We start from the raw sequence: 22,690 nt of genomic DNA, 5'->3' as shown, positions 1-22,690 counted from the left end.
CGGGGCCAGAGCTCTGCTCTGGAACCGTATTGTTATTGTCAGTATTCTGTCTCTTCTTCTTCTGCCACTTTTCGCATTTCTGGCTGAACCGTGCAGTCGCTTTTTACGAAACTCGGCCATATGGTAGATGGTCATGAAAAATGATCAAAAAATAATTCTCACAATCTTTCGTCAAAAGGTGGCGCTATAGCACTCAATTGAAAATGCCAACTTTGAACAGGTACAACTCATGCCCTGTTTGACCTAGAGCCATGAAACTTGGATACACATATGCGTCTCCTCATGCTGAACAACTTTCACCCTCTGACTTTTGACCTCTGACCTTTAGATCTCCCACCATTTTGAATTATATGAAAAACAGTCATTGGCTCCTAACTTCTGCATTTTTTCACTTATGGAAAATCCGTTTTGTAGGCAGAGGTCCAAAGTTCAAGTGTGAAACGTTTCGTGCAGATTGCTCAAAAATCCCAGGAGGAGATAGATTTTAACTATTACAGTTTTATGAACATTATTCATCTGTGCCTAAAACATACACGCATGACTCACATTTCTTTGAAACTTTGCAGAAATGTACAGGGTCATTCCAAATATCACTGAAACCAATCTTACTCCAATTGGCCAAAAGGGGGCGCTATAGCAATTTTTTGAAAAGGCAGACTTTAAACAGGCATAAGTCATGCCTCGTTTGGCCGAAAGTCGTGAAACTTGCTTACACATGTGCCTTGACTCATGAGGAACACACGTATCGATTTGACCATTAAGCTCCGCCCTTAGATTTTCCGCAATTTTGAGCAGTTTGAAAAATACTTGTTTTTGCCAGTTCTGGCTTAACCGTACATACGCTTTTTACGAAACTCGGCCATATGGTAGATGCTCATGAAAAACGACCAAGAAATAATTCTCACACTCATTCGTCAAAGGGTGGCGCTATAGCACTCAATTGAAAGTGCCAACTTTGAACAGGTACAACTCATGCCCTGTTTGACCTACAACCATGAAACTTCGATACACACATGCGTCTCTTCATGCCCGACAACTTTCGTGGTCTGACTTTTGACCTCTGACCTTTAGATCGCCCACCATTTTGAATTATATGAAAAACAGCCATTGGCTCATAACTTCTGCATTTTTTCACTTATGGAAAATCCGTTGGAAATTTTTGTAGGCAGAGGTCCAAAGTTCAAGTGTTAAATGTTTCGTGCAGATTGCTCAAAAATCCCAGGAGGATTTTAACTATTACAGTTTTATGAACATTATTCATCTGTGCCTAAAACATACATGCAGACTCACATTTCTTTGAAACTTTGCAGAAATGTACAGGGTCATTCCAAATATCACTGAAACCAATCTTACTCCAATTGGCCAAAAGGGGGCGCTATAGCAATTTTTTTTAAAGGCAGACTTTAAACAGGCATAAGTCATGCCTCGTTTGGCCGAAAGTCGTGAAACTTGCTTACACATGTGCCTTGACTCATGAGGAACACATCTATCGCTTTGACCAGTAAGCTCCGCCCGTAGATTGTCCGCAATTTTGAGCAGTTTGAAAAACACTTAAACCCAGGATTTTTCAGCTATTTGCGTGAAACTGTATCATCTGTGTAATCTCCTTTTTCATAGTTCCTTGTCTGTTGGTCCAATGGCGTCTCCCTTAAATGAGTGCCTCACAATCTCAAGGTCGCCAGTTCAAGCCTCACTTAATGCAGACTTAATTTAAGTTGAATTGCAAACAACATGACTGTATCAATGAATACATGTGCAAATGGTAAAGATAACCTGAAATGCTTATTTGAGAGTACGATTTCTCAATGTATGACATACTTCATTCTGAAAATAGCCGATCTACAATCTCAAAACTTTTCAGATAGCAACGTGTTTCTGAGCTTGTAGATCGGCTGCTTTCACTGTTTTCGGTAGCGAGGAGACATACAATTTCTCTATTGGTAAATGGTTTGTGAACGAGTGATCTTAGTGTTGGCTTGGTTCATGACAGAAGGCAAGAGTTTATGATATTCAACAGACAACATCAGCCTGGACAAAGCTATAGCACTATATGCAGTGTTGCAGCCTATTAGCCTATCATGGGGCGGCCATAGCTGGGTGGTTAGTGAGCACGCCTAGGGAACCAGAGGCCCTGGTTGCCCCAGGTTCGATTCCAGGCCATCCCAGCATATGCGTCGATGAAATGAAATTCGTCCCTGAGCAAGACTCTTAACCCCTAATTGCTCACAGGTTCTCATTGGAAACAAGACCACAAGGACTTTCATGAACGACCTGTTAAAAGGAATTATCCTTATCCTAGTCCGAAGGTTGAGAGTTCGATTCCTGTTAATGGCAATAGGTTGAGATGTCCAATCTATCCATTCTGTTTCCATATCTCTCTCTCTCATCAATCTATTCCGTTTCCATGTCTCTCTTCAATCTATTCCGTTTCCATGTCTCTCTCTCTCTCTCTCTCTCTCTCTCTCTCTCTCCAGTTTCCATCTCTCTCTCTCTCTCTCTCTCTCTCTCTCTCTCTCTCTCTCTCCAGTTTCCATGTCTGTCTGTCTGTCTCTCTCTCACTGGCCCCGTATCGCTGCTTGCAGCTATATTTGTATTTGTTGTTGGTGCATATAGGGGCAAGGTAAATTAACTGAATTAACCGAAATAGAGTTACAAAGCACCCCAAAAATAAAATATCCATCCAATAACCGAAAAAAAATCGCCCCCCCTAGAATAATGAATGCCCCCCTGCTTATTACTGTCTGCAGCCGGCACTGCCCGTGATAACTCTTTTCCCAAAATAGCCGATCTCCAAGCTCACACTCCGCGCATATAGTCAATAAGATGGTTATTATTATTCATATTATTATTAGAATGACAAACTGATGCCCCGTTGAAATTATATCAAAACGAATTCATAGTGAGTGTGCTCCAACGGCCGAATCCCATGCTTTGCTATGAGCTTGTAGATCTGCTGTTTTTGAAAGCATCTCTCTCTCTTGCGCGTAATTACGCACGTAACATTGTCTGTCTGTCTGTCTGTCTGTCTGTCTGTCTGTCTGTCTGTCTGTCTGGCTGTCTGTCTATCAATCAATCGTCTGTCACAAGGCTTTTCAGCCCAAGGACCCCCTAGCTGCCGCTCACTCATCAGTGGGCTGATTGGCAACAGTATTAAAGCAATGCACCTCCAAACACAGTTAGCTGTCTGTCTGTCTCCACACTGGTCTATTATCAGTCCAGGCTGGCCTATTGGGCCCGCCTGTGTTCTCATCGCGCATTAGCGCAGGTATGTCTCTCCATCTTGCTGTTTATGCAATTGTCTTATGCTGCGTAGTGCATGGTCTTGAACTTGACCATGGCGCTAGGGTTGCCACCCGTCCCTTATAATACGGAATCGTCCCGTAATTGGAAACTAAAAGACGCGTCCCGTATTGAACTGATACGCACTTTGTCCCGTATTTTAAGGTCGGGGAATCAATTTGATTTTTATTTGAATGACAGGGCGATTTATGAGCTGTCCTGTCTCTCTGCTGTGTTACTGGGAGAGTGGGAGACTGGGAGCGCAGTAGTCAGTGTTGCCAAGTATAGTGAGAGAAATGAGCCAGGCGACCTACAAAAACAAGGCAAAAACAAGGCAAAAAATTGTCCACAAGTTGCAGGAAATAAGCAGACCTGGCAACGCTGGCTATAATGCCATTGTCTGGGAGTGTGCTCAGCAGCTCATTGGCTCATTACTCAAAACACGACCAATGACAATAGCGCTTTCACGTTGCTAAGATACGAGGCGCAGCGGAGCTGTGCCTTGTAGACACCGTCAGTGGAGATCTTTGGAGAAGTTTACAAAACATACTGTAAACTTTTTAAAGTAGCCTATGTTGGCGTATGTTTTCTGTGGTCCATGGTGGACTGGCTGACATCAGACAAACAGCATGCCTCAGGAGAACAACATACCAAAAATATAAGAATCCAAAGGACCCAAGCACAAGTGTCACAGACAGTATATATATATATAATAATATATATGATTATTCCCTGCCTCCCACACGCGCGGCATGCGCGCGTCTATAATTAATTAAATGTAAAAAATGTGCACGCGCGTGTGGCCCACAAAAATATTTATATATATTTTAAAAATTTCCCCACACGCAATATGCTTTGTACTGATTTTTCTTTTGTACTGATTTTTCTTACTGATGTCTGATCACCTGAGCTCAACCACTTCCAAGCTTAGATGCATTTTCAATGCAACAAACTCGGCCAGGCCCACTCAGGCCCAGTTTCACAGTAACACTGAGTAGCCTACACTTACAATATTCTTTGTACTGATTTTCTACTGTTTCTAATGTTAATCACCCTGTAACTCAACCACTTCGGAGCTGCTTTTAGCCTTGGATGCATTTAAAAAATACATATATATATATTACCATAGAGGTGCAATGATTGTTATAAATAAATGATGGTTAGGCTTATCAGATATAATAGCAGTGTTAACAGCGAGCCTTCCTGTATCTATTACAGAATTAACTTGGCATTGAAGACACAAACTGTATTGACAAAACTGTGTTTTGCTGTGCTATGACGCGCAATTTGAATGCTAATGAAGTACTCAATTCAGTGACCTATTCAATGAAGTGAATGGCAGGTCGTTGAAATGTGTGAATTCCTTCGCCAGTAGCCATTAATTATCACCTCAAGAACAATAGCCACGCACATGATAAGCCATCACCTCAGAGTTAGACTAGTCAGATGGTCAGACCACACTTTTGCTGTTTGTATTGCTGCACCCCCCAGCCCAGCCAGCATGTGTGTCTCTACACAGAGAGAGAGCGCACTAGGGTAGAGCGAGCATGTGTCTGTACAGAGAGAGAGAGAACGCTATTTGGGTAAAGTGACTAAATTAACGTGAATAATGTATCCCCTAGCTGCTAGATTGATATTTAGATCTTAGTTGGTTCAGAGAAACGTAGCACATTTATCAGTACTGATTAATAATTATAATATTATAGATAATAATATGATCATTTAATTCCGACATGAACTCGATAGATAGATAGATAGATAGATAGATAGATAGATAGACTTACCCACAGACAGACAGACAGACAGACAGACAGACAGACAGACAGACAGACAGACAGACAGACAGACAGACCGAACCAGGCCGTTGGAGCACACTCACTATGAATTCGTTTTGATATAATTTCAACGGGGCATCAGTTTGTCATTCTAATAATAATATGAATAATAATAACCATCTTATTGACTATATGCGCGGAGTGTGAGCTTGGAGATCGGCTATTTTGGGCAAAGAGTTATCGGTGTAGAGGGGGGGGGGGGCAGAATACGTGCGTAATTAACGCACGGATAAAACTGCTTGCTCTGTAGATAATAATATTATCATTTAATTCCGACATGAACTCGATAGATAGATAGATAGATAGATAGATAGATAGATAGATAGATAGATAGATAGACTTACAGACAGACAGACAGACCGCCTTGCAGCGTGAGGCGTTGTGAGCTTGTAGATCGGCTATTTTGGGCAAAGAGTTATCGGTGTAGAGGGGGGGGGGGAGCAGAACACGTGCGTAATTACGGACGGAAAAAACTGCTTGCTCTGTTTGGTCGGGACCAGAGGCTGCGGAGGCTGGCAGAGGCTTGCTTGGCACTCGTGCCAGCTCGCGGCGGCCGCCACCCGCGCTCGCGGCGCCTTGGGCGGTTATGGCGGACCCTACGTGGCGCTCGCGGCGCTTGCCATGGCGGTTGTGGCGGCAGGTGGCGGCAGTGGCGCTCGCGGCGCCTTGGGCGGTTGTCATGGCGGTTGTGGCGGACGTGGCGCTCGCGGCGCTTTTGGCGGCGGCCGCCACTCCCCGTCCGCTCGCGGCGCATTGGGCGGTTAACACGGCGGTTGTGGCGCTCGCGGCGATTTGGGCGGTTGCCACGGTGGTTGTGGCGGGGGCGGTTATGGCGGGAGCTGGCGATGCCACGACGGTTGTGGCGGCGGCCCGGTGCCCGCGGCGCACGACTGGCGGTCATGACGCTTTGGGCGGAGGATCTGGCGGATCTGGCGGATCTGGCGGTCGCCATGGCGGTCGCCATGGCGCACGCCTACGCCACATTTGGATCTCGCTGTCTCTCATCACCCAAGGAGAGTTTGAAAACATGACAAACTAGAAAATGTGCTCCTCGGAGCACAAGTCTCCGCCAGCAGAACCATGCTATCAACTGTCATCAACTGTGATATCAGTTTGTACTGGAATGTACTGTTCTTGATTAATCCTGTCTAAGCTATTTATATTACGTATTGTGATGACACCAGTGTGTCTACATAATGTATTGCTCCGCCATTTCTCAGCTATATCGTGATTATTCCTGTCTTACCTCACTTTGAAAGAGACCAAGACTCTTTCAAAGTGACACATCTATTTAAAGGCCGCTATACGTCATGCGTCTCACTAGCCAATCCGAGCACACTCTTTCAACGTATTGTCACGTGTCACGTGAGGCTTGACCAATGTTAGCTTGGCCGAGGGGGGGGGGACGGAAAGTGAAAACATAGTCTCCTGGCGGAGACAAAAAATACCCATATCTGCTGGGTGAAGTACAACACTGTGCAAACACAGCATCAAGATGTGTGAGCTGTTGTGACAGGAGAAGGATGTGTTATGGAATACTGTACCGATTGATCTCGATATATAGAAACATGTAATACAAACAGATCAAATACCGTTATACACATTGTGAAAACTTTGATGCTATTCATCCCAAAGGTTTATACAAAGTGAACCCTAACCCTAACCCATTGATAAATGTATGCCATTTGTTTCAAATGTTTTTCCTAAGCTAACTTTTCCTACATGGATGTTAACTTCTTTTTTTTACAGCAAATACAATTTGTATGGCTTCGTAAGATTCAATAAGTTGCTATGTAACACAGCTCTGTTAACACATTTCTCTATTCCCATTTAATTGTACCTAAGTTTTATTTTGATTTTTTATAGTTTTGTTCCACTTTTGCTTTGGCAATATAAACATGTGTTCTCATGCCAGTAAAGCCCCTTTGAATTGAATTGAATTGATTTGAATTGAGAGACAGAGAGACCCCTTTGATCAAGCTGATTGTCAGAGAAATGATTGGATCAGAGATAAAGAGAGAGTAGCACATATAAATAGCACATCATGAACCTCAGTTCAGACATTGAGGCTTGAGGACTTGACCGAACGGAGGAGCTGTTATAATTACTACAAAACTTACTTTTGAGAAGCTGTTAGTTTCTTCTAAGCCGTTGTTGGATATCCTACTCAAGATAAGTCAAGTAAGTCAGGCACACTGTCTTGAGTTTTTCCTTTTGTCATTTAAGTGATTGTTTTATTTATATATATATATATATATATATATATATATATATATATATATATATATATATATATACACACACATTGTATGCTACCTAAACCGCACTGTCAACTTTTCCTTAACTTGTCATCCTACTGATAAAGGCTGCTCAGTGAACTTGCATTTATTGTATTTAAACCTTGTTGATGTGTCTATAGGCCATAGTAGCTCATACAATAGACAGGTCTCTTTTGTGTCACGCCGGTTTGGCAATATTGCACTTTTTACTCCTCCACAATTATTTGAAAACTTACAGATTACAGATCTTCAAGCTCTAAACACTCTTGAAAGAGTTTGACCAATTGTTAAAACTTTTGAAAAAAAGTATATTTTGATGCCAATACTTTCAAGTAAAATCTTGACTACAGTACTTTTACTTGTACATTGTTTTTGCTACAGTATTTGTACTTTCACTGAAGCCAACTGATAAGTATCTGTCCACATTTGCAACATTGATTAGCTTGTTTAGTCTGCCTCCAATTTTCGGTTCAGATACTTCCTTCCAATTGTTCTATGTTAGTGGGGGTGAATTCCAGCAAGATATCAATGCTTAATGCTGAATAATTGTGGTATGTATTTAACATGTCCCTATTATTTAAGTAACAACCATCAATAACGATAACTGCATTATCTACAGTTGGGTTCTACCTCGACCTTCTTCAGATTACATTTTAAAGTGACACTTGTATTAACCACTTTAAATGTGGTGTCCCTATTTCGGGCATGTCATTGTAGAGAGGGACATTTTCAAACATTTTCATAATATTTCAAAAATGTCCAAAATATTCAAAGACATTTAGATTAACAAGCTCACAAGCCTTGGGATGAGAAACGTTGATTGCTGTTCACTGTACACTGAAGTAAGGAGTTAAGTGGTTAAAGGGAGAATGTCTCATTTTAGAATGAAACCTCACATGTGTTTTCCTTGTGATGTCTGCAGGTTAAGTGAGACGTAAAGGACAGCAACAATCACTAGACTTTGAAGCAGGTGACAGAGGAGTGTTTCGCTATTGGAGAGCCCTGCACCAACCCTGCCGTCCGTCCAAAGGAAGCACCAGTATCCCAGAACCAAGAAAAGATGTCCTCCTCACCGGCCTCCATCAACGGCCCAGTCAAATATGGGGAGCTCATTGTCCTGGGGTATGAAACATTCATTTATTAATATTCATTGAATAGGCTCTATGCACAGCAACCATATTGGAAAGAAAAAAAGAAAACAAAAACATTATTAAAAACATTAAAATTAAGAAGAAAATAATAACCTCCTAATGAAGCTATCGAAATTCTTATTTTGTCAGTTGTGGGCTTCAAACTAATTACAAGTCTTGAATAGAATAAAAGTTAACTGACTCCAATCATGCTGCTGGTTGCAGGTGACAATTGTGGTGTTGCTTTGATCAAAGTTAGACTACTAACTCAGTGTCGCACCAAAGTAGAGATATTAGCTGATCTACAAGCTCACAAGGTGTCACAATGCGGCATTGTGAGCTTGTTGATTGGCTGTTTTTGCTATTTTGTAAAATGTTTGAAAGGGACAGTGTATTGACAAGAGCTTGTGACTAATTATAACTATAGGTTATTTTTCACATTTACTGAAAAATAATGGTTTTGGAGTTTGACATATCAGGTTGCCAAACGACGGTGACGATATTGTAGTTTGAATAGGAATTGTGTAGTGTAGAGACATTTAGTTCAAAGGCAAGAGGCAGGGATCGGGACTTAAGTGGTTAAAAGTGTGCAGAATCATATCAAAGAAGAAGTGTTGTCAGTGAAAATAAACAAAGGGGGATTTGTGGAACTGTTGGCAGACGTAGCCGCACAGGCCAAACACAAAGGATCATCATTTATGACTCTGTTATTTCTCCATGTTCAGAGTGACATGTAATAAAAGTAAAAGACAAAATGTTACACAAAGCATAAACTTGTGAGTAAAGTATTTCTATAAAAATAATAGAAAAATAAATATTACTGCACTGTCCACTCGTTACTTATGGTTCGAAGATCTGAACAGAAATTAAGCTTGTGGCAAACTTGCTTTATTAACCACAGTGTTCCCACCACTGTTTCATCTTCTCTTCACAGGTACAATGGCCTCCTGCCCAAAGGGGACGAAGCCAGGACGAAAAGCCCCTTCGCTTTGTACCAGAGACCCAAGGCCAATGGTGTGAAACCAAGCACTGTACACATGGGCTGTCCACAGGTACAATCAGATGTTGGACTTAAGTAAAAGTAACAATACCACAGTGTACAAAATACTTTGTTACAAGTAAAAGTCCTGCAGTAAAAATCTTACTTAAGCATCAAAATAATACTTGCCCTGTTTTAAACTTCATGTATTCAAAAGGTTCACAAGCTTGTTGAAGCTTGTAGATCGACTTTTTTGAATAATTTTGGTTAATTTTGATTACGAATTAGATTTTAATAATAGTATCAAAAATGCAAACAGAAAAAGTACCCCCACATTTTACCAAACTTGAGTATGCGCTTACTTTCCGCAACTGTCTGCAATCCACTGTTAAATCCCCAGTATCTATTGACTCATTAACCTCTGCAGACCTATATCAAATATATTGAAAATAGTAGATCTAAAGTATAAGCACACAACGTGTCGCGATGTGACACCTTGCAAGCTTGTACTATTTTCACTTTTATTTACTTTGATATTAAAAAAACAAATGTATTTTATCCTTTTGAATACTTACGTATGCATTTTTTAAAGCATGCACAAAAACATAGTATAGTATTTTTAAAAGCAAGTAATCCAGTACTTCTATGTACATATTTGACAGAGCAAGTAATATTTGACCTGGAGTATCCACGCTTTGACTCAAGTACTGAGGTAGAATGCTTTATCCAGAACTGGAGGTTTCTAACAGTGAACTTCTCTGTGTTCCATAGGCACATATCAACATGGACCAGCACTGCATATCCTATAAGTTCGACCAAGTCACCACGGTCGTGGTGGATTACGTTCCTGACAAATCTACGGACATGTTTCAGGTTTGTATTATGTTTTGTAAATGGGCCCCCAAATAATTGCCAAAACACTAACATTGTATTGATAATATAACCAATAAATATACCAATACATTTGAACTTAAAGTATACTACGTTAGTTATTCTGATAGTTATAGAGGGTTTGTTCAATAAGAGGGGTCTCCCTGACTTTCCAGCTCTTTAGTAAACAGAAAATAACATTTTCACCAAAGAATGAGCAGACACAATTGGAGCTGGAACATTATGGGGTTCTCTCTCCTGATTGGGGAATAAGGGGGGTTCAGTGTCTTTTAGGAATGAAACCTGGGACTTTCTGTTTTCCCAGGTGGCCTATTCAGCTGTCGCCACCCTCCTATAATGAGTAACTGTATAGACATGCTTAATATAGGAACACTAGGGTGAAAGTGGTTAATACAGTGTATGTAAACAAGCTGTGAGTAATGTGAAACCCCTTGTGTGTTTGTCTATAACAGATTGGGCGTTCCACAGACAGTCCCATTGACTTTGTGGTGACGAACACAGTGCCCATGTCGGTTGAGAACACCATCTCGCTCTTCGCTTGCCGCATCATCTTCCAGAGGAGCCCGCCCTACGCCGCACGCATTTACGCCGCCGGCTTCAACTCCACCAAGAACATCGTCCTCGGTGTAGGTTATGAAATGAAATGTCTTACACGATTGTGGCAGTGTGAAAATAGCCAATCACAGTGCGTCACAATGCAATGTGTTTTGAGCTTTTAGATCTGCCTTTTTTTTCTTTTTTTTTTAAGTTTGGTACTTTTACTTGTTACAGAGTGTTTGGTGGTATTGCTGCTTTTACTTAAGTAAACAATATTAAGCCACTGCTTTCCATCCCCTGCAGGAGAAGGCAGTTAAATGGGAGACAGTTAACGATGGACAGATGGACGGACTGACCACCAATGGCGTGCTGGTGATGCAGCCGCTCCATGGCTTCACTCAGGACTCCAAGCCCGGCCTGTGGAGGGAGATCTCGGTGTGCGGCAACGTCTTCACCCTCCGGGAGACTCAGGAACGGCAGGGGAAGAAGGTGAGGACTATATACAGTACTAGATTTTCAGATTTTCAAATCCAGCCCTATATTGTGCTGACCAGTGCAATGGTCAATGAGTAATGACCATTTTAAGTGTTAAACACTGCTGTAGTGCCCCATATCTGTGCACCATTGTTTTTTCTGTGTGACTATTTTCATGGCAGGCCTCTGAACAGCGTTTCAGCCAAGTTTGGTACGGATCGGTGCAACGGTGCGCCTGGCAGGTCCGGATGTTACGTTTGTGACTGCGGTCCATGGCCCAACCAACCTCTAATTTTAATATATGTAGCATCATTTTTTTAGACCATTTACCAGGTGGCAATCAGGAGGTCCAAGAGACCCTTATTACATCTTCTGTGTACATTAGATATTTGCATGTTGCTTTAATTTAAACAATACACTTAATTGACCGGGGTACTCCCGGGGTCTATACTTGGTCCCCTCCATTTTTTACACCGAATCCTTTGGCCTATTTTCATCGAATGTTCGCATAATATGACATGCCCAGAATAGGGGTGCTAGGGTTCATGTGGTTAATATTAGCTAGGCCTAACCATCAATTAGTTGTGTTGATGTAACCCATGTAATGTTGTGTATTGCCATTCTAGTTGTATTGGTGAAATTGTATGAATGTATATATTATTTATATATGTATTTGTAATGTTTTGTATGTATGTCTATGTATGGCTATCCCCTCCCCCCTTGCACAAGAACTCAAAGGACCACAAAATGGAAATACGCTCTCAGCTTCTTTTGTTTTGTTTTATCCTTTTGTCAATTGTGTACACATCTATGTTCATCATACTGTATATATGAATTATTGTCAACAAAGACATTAAACAAATCCCATCTTCTCATGTTTCCGTCCAGGTGCACAATGAGTCTCAGGAACTGGTGGACGGCTCGCTGATCTACCTGTGTGGTGTGACCCTCCTGTGGCGCACGGCCGAGGGCCTGGCGCGCATGCCCACCATCGAACACCTGGAGGCCCTGGTCCTCACCTACACCTGGGCCTACCTCCAGTGCGGTCATGTCCACGACAGAGAGACTGAGGTGAAAGTTAGGCCTGTGGCAATTATTACATAATAGCCTGACCGCAAATTATTTGAGATAATCGCAATTATTTAGCGTAATTGTTAGAATCCTTTCCATTGATCCATATGAATTAATATAGTGAAAACATCTAAAGGCTCACAAGGTGTCATATCGCGACATCTTATGAGCTTGTAGATATTTTCCCAGATTGTTGTATTTTTTAATGCAATTATGAAATACAGTACATAGTACATTATTTATCTTGACTATTGGTACCGGTCATTGTCAGGCATTACTTTCTATATTTTAGTTATACTGTAGGCTTTGTAAGTTATGTGTCATATCTGCCTTGTGCAACTTTTGTTTACAAAGCCAAAAAAGTTATTTTTGTTTAAATGTTCTCGCAATTATTTGAACGACTACTAATCATCAGCTATAATTTCATGTTGGTTACAACCCTCTAGGTGGAAGCAAAGGGCCTGGAGCGCGAATGTCCCATGTGCCGGGTACGGGGCCCCTACATGCCTCTGCAGCTGGGCTACGAGAGGAGATTTCACCTGGACGCCGCACCCCTCACCCACGCATTCGTCCCCTGTGGCCATGCGTGTTCAGAGAAGACCGCCACCTTCTGGAGTCAGATGACACTGCCTCATGAGACAAACAGCTTTCATGCTGACTGTCCCTTCTGTGTCCATAAGCTGACAGGAGACACCGGCTACATCAGACTCATTTTTCCGGAATAGGCCAATAGAACAACTTTATAAACACAAGGCCCCGCAGTTAGGTATACATTGGGCCATGGACACCAGAGTTACTGACATGTAATGTTTGGTTCTTAATTGTCAAAAACTTAGCTGGGGACCCCCTGGAAGCCCCTCAAGAACCACTGGGGGTCTCAGGATCCCACTTTGAGAACCACTGCAATAGGAGAGAGCTTTGTTTTACTTTTTACTTTTTTTTAGTGGCCTAATGGGTGAAGCAGATGGTGGTTAATGGTTATTATAAGCTTTTTGATTTTTATAACTTGAATACTTTCAAAGAATTAGAGAAATGTGTTCTAGTTTTTTTCTAAACAAATCCGTTGACTTTCTTCAACAGTTATGTTACGTGTTTGAATGAAACAATATTGTTGTGACTGTAATAGATAAGATATACACTAACATGAAGATTTGTCTCTGGAGCTCTTGACCTGAAACATAATAGGATTTATGTTTGTGTGATAATGTTTGTATTTTTTATTTTTTTTTAATAAAATAAAAAGCTTATCGAAGATATGAATGACCTCTTCTGTTGCCCTTAAACCCATGGTGGTGATTAGACACATAAAGTGATTTTGTTTTCATTTCAAGGACCCTCAGTTTACTATGCATTAGGCCACAGACCCCCATAACTTTGAGAGTTTACAAATGGAACCAAATGGACCCTATCATTTATAGCTACTGGTTACCCCTTGGAACCCCCTTTAAGGACCCCTGGGGGTCCCCAGACCCCACTTTGAGAACCACATACATGAGTTAAGCTGAAGAAGGTCTAATAGACCGAGACGTTGTTATATTCCGATTAAACATGTTTTCTTGCATTTGAAGATGGGAGTTTTATTTCTTCCCAGCCTGATCTCACACAATTTAGTATACATTGCACGGACCCAGTGCACGTCCTTCCATGCATAGTCGCCTAGAAAACCCGAAAATCCGTGCATATGCACGGCGAGTCCCACGGTGGGCGTAGCCAGTTGCAACCCGGAAGCAGAGCAGTCCCCACAACAAAATTTACGATTCTATGCCTATATCGGTACATAACTCAAACGCCGCTGAGTAGGCTCAAGCGAACATCGCAACGTACGGGACAGCAACTCGTTCGATTTAGCTCACTCGGTGGTCCTTCACGTGGCTCCAGTTCGCTTGAGACTGCGCGCCTCCGAAATGGTTTAGTCCAGGGGTCTTCAACAGGGGGTCCGGGAACCCTAGGGGGTCCTCAAAGTTACTACAGGGGGTCCGCCAAATCTTTGTGTGATAAGATTTTTTTGTTTTTACTATTTTCACATTATTTTCAAATTCTTTTTTTTCCAAAATGTTTAATTTTTTTTTTTTCAAATGTTATTTTTTTTTTTTTTTTTTTTTACCTAACATTAACCACTTGAACCCTAACATCCCTTTACTGAGGAGAACTTTAGCCAAAAATAGCAGATCTACGAGCTTGTAGATCGGCTATTTTTTGGCAAAGAGGTGTAGGTGTAGAGGGAAAAAAGAGCAGACCAAATGAAATAAAAAAGGTTTAATCTGAAACACAATTTTAAACAATATAGAGTAGGGGGTCCCTGCTTCATCTCTCTCTCAGCTAGGGGGTCCTTGGCCTGAAAACGTTGAAGACCCCTGGTTTAGTCAATTTGTGTGTGAGATCGGGTTGTTCTTTCAGAACCACAGACATAACAAACCAGACTGGATTAAGTTTTCTCCATAACCCACTCCTTATCTCAATCTTTAATTATTATTCATAATATAAAATCAGTTGTTAGGTTATGTGCTGAGTGTTATCATTACTACCTCCTCTGTGTCTCTCACTGGATAATTTGCTGCCTGAAACAGTTTTGGCCTCATTAAGAGCAACGTTGTATTGTCACTTAATAAAGGTTGTCAGGAAGATACATTTCTGATAGAAAACAATTACTAAAGGTAACATTAGCTGCACCTAGCGTACTGTCAATGACAGGACCTCCTCTGTGACCTTATCTGCTGTAACCTTCCTCTGTTCAATAATCTTATTTTTTTTTTAACTTGTAAACTAAAATGTGAACTTGAAGTGGGGATGTGCAATGAGCATACAGCATATGCCAACATCATACATTGAATCATGATATAACAACACAAGAGTTTCAGGATGCTATATATTAAAAAAGGCAGTGGCCGTGGGTGTGGAGGAACTCCCCAATGAGGTGCTTAAATCCCTTCATATGTTGACTGTATTTCACTCTCTATGTCAAACTTGTTTCAATACTGGCATCACACCCTCTGTGTGGGACAGATCAATTATCATACTCATTCCAAAACCTCCAAAAGCTGACAGTAGAGTCTCTCTAAATTATAGAGGCATCAGCTTGCTCAGTACAGTTTATAAGCTGTATTCTAGTGTTTTAAATAAGAGAATTACTGATTATCTGGAATTCAATAATGTGTTGGTGGATGAACAGAACAGGTTTTTAGAAAAAACAGGGCTTGTATTAGTCATATCTTGGTTATTTCATCTGTAGTAAAAGCTAGATTAGAGGAGGGTAAAAGCACAATTGTGTTTGTTATGTTGATTTTAAAAAAAGCCTTTGATTGGATCAATAGAGAAATAATGTCACGTTAAACGAGTAGTTCACCCCCAAAAATGTTTTATTTTCTTTCAATTACACATCCCATTGGATTGGCTTTGGATTCTTGGAGATTTTTTTGTTTTTGTCGCATTCCTGAGCCAATAGGCTCTATGCACAGCAGCCATATTTTCACTTCCTTAACAGGTGTTACCAATGATACTAATGAAGGCTCTGTTCCATTTAGTGTAGCACAGTGGTTCTCAGATTTTTTAATTTCCACGCCCCCCATAACTCTGAGAGTGTACAAATGTAACCAAATGGACCCGTTACACACCCGTAAGGAACCATGAGGGTCCCTCGACCCAAATTTGAGACCTACTGGTGTAGCAGAGTGTTTCCAGTGTGTCAACATGCACAACATCAGCACCCTGACTCCGTCTGACCAGAATGGAACAGAGCCTTCATTAGTATCATTGGTAACACCTGTGAATGTCTTACAATATGGCTGCTGTGCATAGAGCCTATAACTCGATGACCGGTGGAGTCTCCGGTAGAAGACTTGCACAGTCTCCTACTGAGTCTCCTATTGACCGATGAACAGGTCATCAAATTATTGAAACCATGACAGTATCAAGAATGTCAAATTGTATTCATTTCATATAGACTTATTATCTATTAGTTTAAATGTCATGTGAGTGTGTGGTTTGTTCATTCCCAGAGTTTTACAGTTTAATACAAAAAAAATATATATATATACCGGTACTCTTATACTCTATATCGCTACTTCTGTCCCATTTTGATGTCACAGGATGGCTCACACATTGTGCAAATGTTTTACTAATCATTGTGAAACATGAAATAATGATGAAAACCCTTCTCTTCAGAACAGGGCACAAGGTAACGTCTGCAAATGGTATATACTCTTTACGAATGTCTTACAAATCATGTACTAAACATGAAATAATAATGCATAGTCTTCACTTTAGAACAGGGCACACACTAATGTCTGCAAATGGTTTATATACTCTTTACGAATGTCTTACAAATCATGCTAAACATGAATGATAATTCTAGTAATTGTTTGGTGTCTGCACTCATGAAAGCCATGTAGTTTGCAACAGGAAAGTTGAAAGTTCACATTAACAGACTGTCGTAAATAATGAACTGTCTTCACTTTAGATTAGGGCACATAATAACATCTACCAAGGATTTATAGATATTGTAGGAATGTTTTACAAAGCATAGTTATGTTAAACATGAACAAACATGGAAGTATACATTTCCCAAATGACCAAGTGATTTCCTACACATTAAATTACATTATTTAATGAACAAAATCAAGAATAAATAATGTTACTATATATTATTTCAAAATCATTTACCAATGTATATAACTAGTTTATGATTAGTTATGTATCTACAAATAGCTTAAAATATTATGGCACATCAGTTACAAATTATTTAATAACCATTTACAGATGTATACAAATAGCTTATTCATGAATAGTTTACTTTACTACTTACTAATACCTTATAAATAGAGATGCAGCGATGTATCGGCCCGGCCGATATTAGCCTTGTTGACTGCCATCGGCGTATCGTAAAATAGTGCTTTTTAAATCATTATTTATTAATTTTCCTGGCACAAAAGGGTGAATGAATAACAAAAACGAAATAAACAAATATCGGTGTCGGCTATCGGCTATCGGCTAAATTATTATTTTAAACATCAGTATCGGTATCGGCCAAGAATTTCAAGAACATCGGTGCATCCCTACTTATAAATGATTTTTAACCATGGTTATAAATGTTTTAATGATCATTTACGAACGTCAACAAACAGGTTGTTAAGGATTTGCTAATAGTCTACAGCTGCTTATAAACGTTTATACATATTTTATAATGGGTCATTATTGTAAAGTGCTACCAAATATTCAATCAAGACAATACAACAAAACATAATTACAATGTCATCAACTTCAATTGGCTCTATTCACAGCAGCCATATTGTAAGATATTCACAGGTGTTATCAAAGATACTAATGAAGGCTCTGTTCCATTCTGGTCAGACGGAGTCAGGGTGCTGATATTGTGCATGTTCGCTCACTGGAAACACTCCCAAATGGCCCTTTACGGGTGTGTAACTCTGAGAGTGTACAAATGGAACCAAATGGACCCTTACGGGTCCATTTGGTTCCATTTGTACACTCTCAGAGTTATGGGGGTCGTGGAAATGTGAAATAAAAAAATCTGAGAACTACTGTGATACACTAAATGGAACAGAGCCTTCATTAGTATCACTGGTAACACCTGTGAAGGAAGTGATAATATGGCTGCTGTGCATAGAGCCTATTAACAATGATTAGAACAGCTTTCATCTCAACTGACCAGTGCCAAATGTATCACTACTGTACCTATGGCTCTGTCAGTAAAAGTAATCATCATCATCATCATAATTAACAGAAGTGGTCAAAGCTACTGTATACCTGGCTCAGCGTCAATATCACAGAAGGGGACCGGGCAGTACTCCCAGCGTGTCTGTGAGTCAGTGGTGTAGCACCATGGCATCGTCCCATTGTTTGGATTACGGCAGTAGTTTTTCCCCAGGCCTCTGACAAAATATGTAGGTAGGTACAGTATGAGGGTAGTAGACAGACCAGCAGACAAACAGACAGACAGACTGATAGATATTGTAGATCATACATGGGCAACTGGCGGCCCGGGGGCCACACCTTCACTTGCGGCCCGCAGGTTAATATCAGAATACTGATATATTATTGATTTCAGCTGTTACAATTCCAAACATGACCCACTTGAATTACTTCAGTCTATATTAGTCTTAATGACTAGTATCAAAATTATATTGTCTTTTTTTATGTCCAATGTATTTATAATGTTAACATAAGTATAACTAAATGCATTTGAAATTAAACACAAATGTAACTTTTCAGGATTCCAATTAAAAAATAGCAAAAAAATAATCTGGATTCCAATAAAAAAAAAGGCAAAAATAGCAGATCTACAAGCTCAAAATGCCACTTTTTGCCACTTTTGACATGTGGCAAAGTACGGCATTAAAATACGGAGATAAGAGGTGTCTGCCCGACAGTATATGCAATGTGGCCCTCTGGAGTGAGTGAGGAAATATAGTGGCCCTCTCCATCATCAAAGTTGCCCACCCCACCCCTGTTGTAGATAGATAGATATTTGGCTGGGTCTTCTTACTTGTGCAGGTTGTTTTCGGGCTTGTGGTCGTGTTTGTGAGGTCTCCGGGCCGACCATATCTGGCATGTTTTCCCAGAGGTCGTCTTGGCAACCTCCCCCCGATAGTTTGTGCCGTCACCAGTGTAGCAGGTCAGCTCTGGGACTTTGGTACAGTAGGTGAACATGACAGGAAGAGATGGATGGAGAAAGAACAAAACAAGGACCAGTGTTTTGGTAGAGAAGCCTCAAACAGAAGGTTCCGGATCCGTGCTCTGTGTCGAAGTGTCCCTGAGGAAGAAACCTGTAACTGATCCCTGGATGCTGTATTAGCCTAATACTATTCACTGCTCTAATAATTAGGATGGGTAAATGCAGAGGACACATTTCCTGTGTGTGCAAAAAAATATACAGTAACAAAAATAACCCGAAGGCATGGAGTAACCAGACAGGGAAAGAGGCAGAGACCACTTCTAAGCTCTTTGTTGAACTATCCTAATCAGATCAGAGCTAAAACTTTGATGACTAGAAAGGCGTCAATAAATCTATGGCTAATATTAACTTCAAACTTATTTAAATGTTAATGGGCTAATGTTGCTTTGTTAAATCTGTTGATTTTATCTGAATGATGTTTGCCTCATTAATAACATACAATTAATAACAAATATAATATAAGGGAAATATAAGGATTGATAAGGTAATTGGATGTTTTTCATTATTAGTGAAAAGTGGAAAATGAAAAACAAAAACAAAAAAATTAAACAAAAAAAAAAAGGTTATTGAAAAAACACGCATTAGAAGGACAATATCAGTCACCAGAACCAAGGACGGGTGTTTTCAATTAATCTAACATGGTTAATAAGTTACATTTGTAAGTTATAATTGGTTGGTATAAGAAGTCTGTTAAAATGAATATCAACTATCTAAATACTGAATCAAACATCTTAAAAACTGTTTGGAGTGCCGAGTAGACGTTAAAATGGTCCCAAACATGTTTTAGAGTGAAATATCCCTTTAAGTGCTCAAAGCTACCTGGCCTGGGAGCAACATCACATCTGGGGACCGGGCAGAACTCCCAGCGTTTCCGTGAGTCAGTGGTGTAGCACCATGGCATCCTCTCACTGTCTGGATTACGGCAGTAGTTGTTGTCCAGGCCTCTGACAAAAATATGTAGGTAGGTACAGTAGGTAGGTAGTAGACGGACAGGCAGGCAGGCAGCCACACACGCAGACAGACAGACCGACAGACAGAGATGGCTAGCTAGATACTGTAGATCAGGGATCTTCAACAGGGGGTCCGGGACCCCTAGGGGGTCCTTAGAGTTACTACAGGGGGTCCACCAAATCTTTGTGTGATATGATTTTTTTCATTTTTTTTTTACATTAACCACCTGAACCCTAGCATTCCTATTCTGAGGGGAACATTAGCCGAAAATAGCAGATCTACAAGCTCACAATGCCTCGCACTGCAAGGCGTTGTGAACTTGTAGATCTGCTATTTTTGGCAAAGAGGTATACTGTAGGTGTAGAGGGGAAAAAAGATCAGACCAAGTGAACTTTTAAAAAATAATCTGAAACACAATGTTATACAATATAGAGGGGGTCCCTGCTTCATCTCTCTCTCAGCTAGGGGGTCCTTGGCCTGAAAACGTTGAAGACCCCTGCTGTAGATCGATACGTAGATGTTTGGTTCAGTGTTCTTACTCGTGTGGGTGGTTTTCAGGTGTTCGGTCGTGTCTGTGAGGTGTCTGGGCCGACCAGCTCTGGCAGGTTTTACCAGAGATCGTCATGGCAACCTCCCCCCGATAGTTTACGCCTTCGCAAGTGAAGCAGGTCAGCTCTGGGACGATGGTAGGTGGCTCTGATGCTGAGGACAGTAAGAAGTAGATGGATGGAGAGAGAAAGACAGACAAGGATCAATGTTTTGGTAGAGAGGCCATCTGGGAAACAGAAGTTAACGTCCTGGGCCCCATTGATGTGTCCCTGAGCAAGAAACGTAATCCCTAACTGCTCCCTGGTTGCTGTGTTAATAGCACTCAGTGTTTTTGGCACTAATCTAGTCCTTTTGCTAGAAATTATACTCCAACTCTAAAATGCACAGCTTGCCTCTTACATGTCATATCATTTCTATTTTTGTACTTTTGTACTTTTTGAGACAAGTATGCCTGATTCTTCATCTTCTCCTTCCAAAATAATAATAAGGGTAATAATAATAATAATAATAATAATAATAATAATAATAATAATAATAATAATAATAATGAAAAAAGCATACTGACATTTTGACCAATCAAACTGTTTGTGTCCATACTTTCTCAGACAGTTGGTAGTCCCCTGGTAGTCACATCAAATCAAATCAAACGTTATTCATAGATTTAATTTACATACAACTAGAGTGCTGCACAGTAAGAACAAAACATCAGAACATCAAAAGAGTGCCTGTGAGCCTTCGAAGGCACCAGACATACGTAACCCATGGAAGCAAAACAGAAATAAACATTAGCAAACATGCTCACAAATAAGAAGTGGGTTTTGAATTTAAAAACCTCAATGGACTGCACTGATCTAATTTTTGCTCCAGACAGACAGTGAGAAGTCACAGAGAGATGAGAGTTTGTCATTCGTCCTCAGCAGAAATTCCCTAAAAAGTAATCAATACATTAATTGTCATGAACTTAAAGGGCAAGACCACTTTGGTAGAGGTTTGGGTTGTGTAGTTACCTTGCCATGATGTAACTCCAAAGGGGTTAGAAATTGATAATTCAAAATATGCTCCTCATTGACTTACATTGTACGGTAAAACTGCTCTCAAAGTCACTCTTTTAGCACAAAAACGAACGCAAACAAAGTTGATTCAGACAGTATAGAACATCACCAAACACAGTACTGTTTTTTTTTTAAATAAAAATATCAACTTCCTGTTGATTTTGCCATTTTTAATAAGTAGAAAACCCGGACTGGATCAGCGGATCCGGATCCAGATCTACAAATAGTAAAATCAACTGGAAGTTGACATTTTTATAAAAAAAAAAAAACAGTACTGGGTTTGGTGATGCTCTATATTGTCTGAATCAGCTTTGTTTGAGTTCATTTATGTGCTAAAAGAGTGACTTTGAGAGCTGTTTTACCATACAATGTAAGTCAATGAGGAACATATTTTGAATTATCAATTTCTAATCAATGGAGCAATTATTTTTGATTTCTTGCCCACCTTTGGAGTTACATCATGGCAAGGTAACTACACAACCCAAACCTCTACCAAAGTGGTCTTACCCTTTAAGCGGTCAAAGCTACCTGGGCCGGAAGCGACAGCACATCTAAAGACCGGGCAGTACTCCCAGCGTTTCTTTGAGTCAGTGGTGTAGCACCATGGCATCGTCTCGTTGTCTGGATTACGGCAGTAGTTGTTATCCAGGCCTCTGACAAAATGTGTAGGTAGGTACATTAGGCAGTATGTAGATAGATACAGTAGATAGATGCAATGTAGTCATTATGCCGATTGATTCCTCCCCACACATGTGTGTGTGTCGTCACTGCTATTGTATCCTACTGACTCACCTGCCAGTGAGGAGCCCCCACCGGGAGGATGTGGAGCCTTCGTCCTAGTCCTCGCACCCAACAGGTGCCGCCCCAGCCCGTAGAAATATGTGCAATGATAATTGTCTTCCTCCCCGCCCGGCTTCCCTCCCCCCGAACTCTGGCCAATTGTGTTGGTATAAGACGCTCGACAAAACCGGA

At 40.6% G+C, this 22,690-nt stretch overlaps 1 protein-coding gene across 1 annotated transcript; it reads left to right on the top strand.

Moving 5' to 3' along the window:
- Positions 1-8,453: 8,453 nt before the first annotated feature.
- On the top strand, positions 8,454-13,200 carry LOC311035561 (E3 ubiquitin-protein ligase pellino homolog 1-like; the record flags this gene model as incomplete). Its single annotated transcript, XM_084043837.1, has 7 exons — positions 8,454-8,515; positions 9,458-9,575; positions 10,274-10,375; positions 10,846-11,019; positions 11,234-11,419; positions 12,293-12,481; positions 12,922-13,200. The coding sequence occupies 7 exons, from the start codon at positions 8,454-8,456 to the stop codon at positions 13,198-13,200; spliced, it is 1,110 nt and encodes a 369-aa protein (XP_083899963.1).
- Positions 13,201-22,690: the final 9,490 nt, after the last annotated feature.

Source organism: Gymnoscopelus microlampas, assembly GCF_963454915.1.
Source record: "Gymnoscopelus microlampas genome assembly, chromosome: 2".
Classification (NCBI taxonomy): Eukaryota; Metazoa; Chordata; class Actinopteri; order Myctophiformes; family Myctophidae; genus Gymnoscopelus; species Gymnoscopelus microlampas.
Note: the sequence above shows the minus strand (reverse complement) of the source record. Positions and strands in the feature narration are given on the sequence as shown.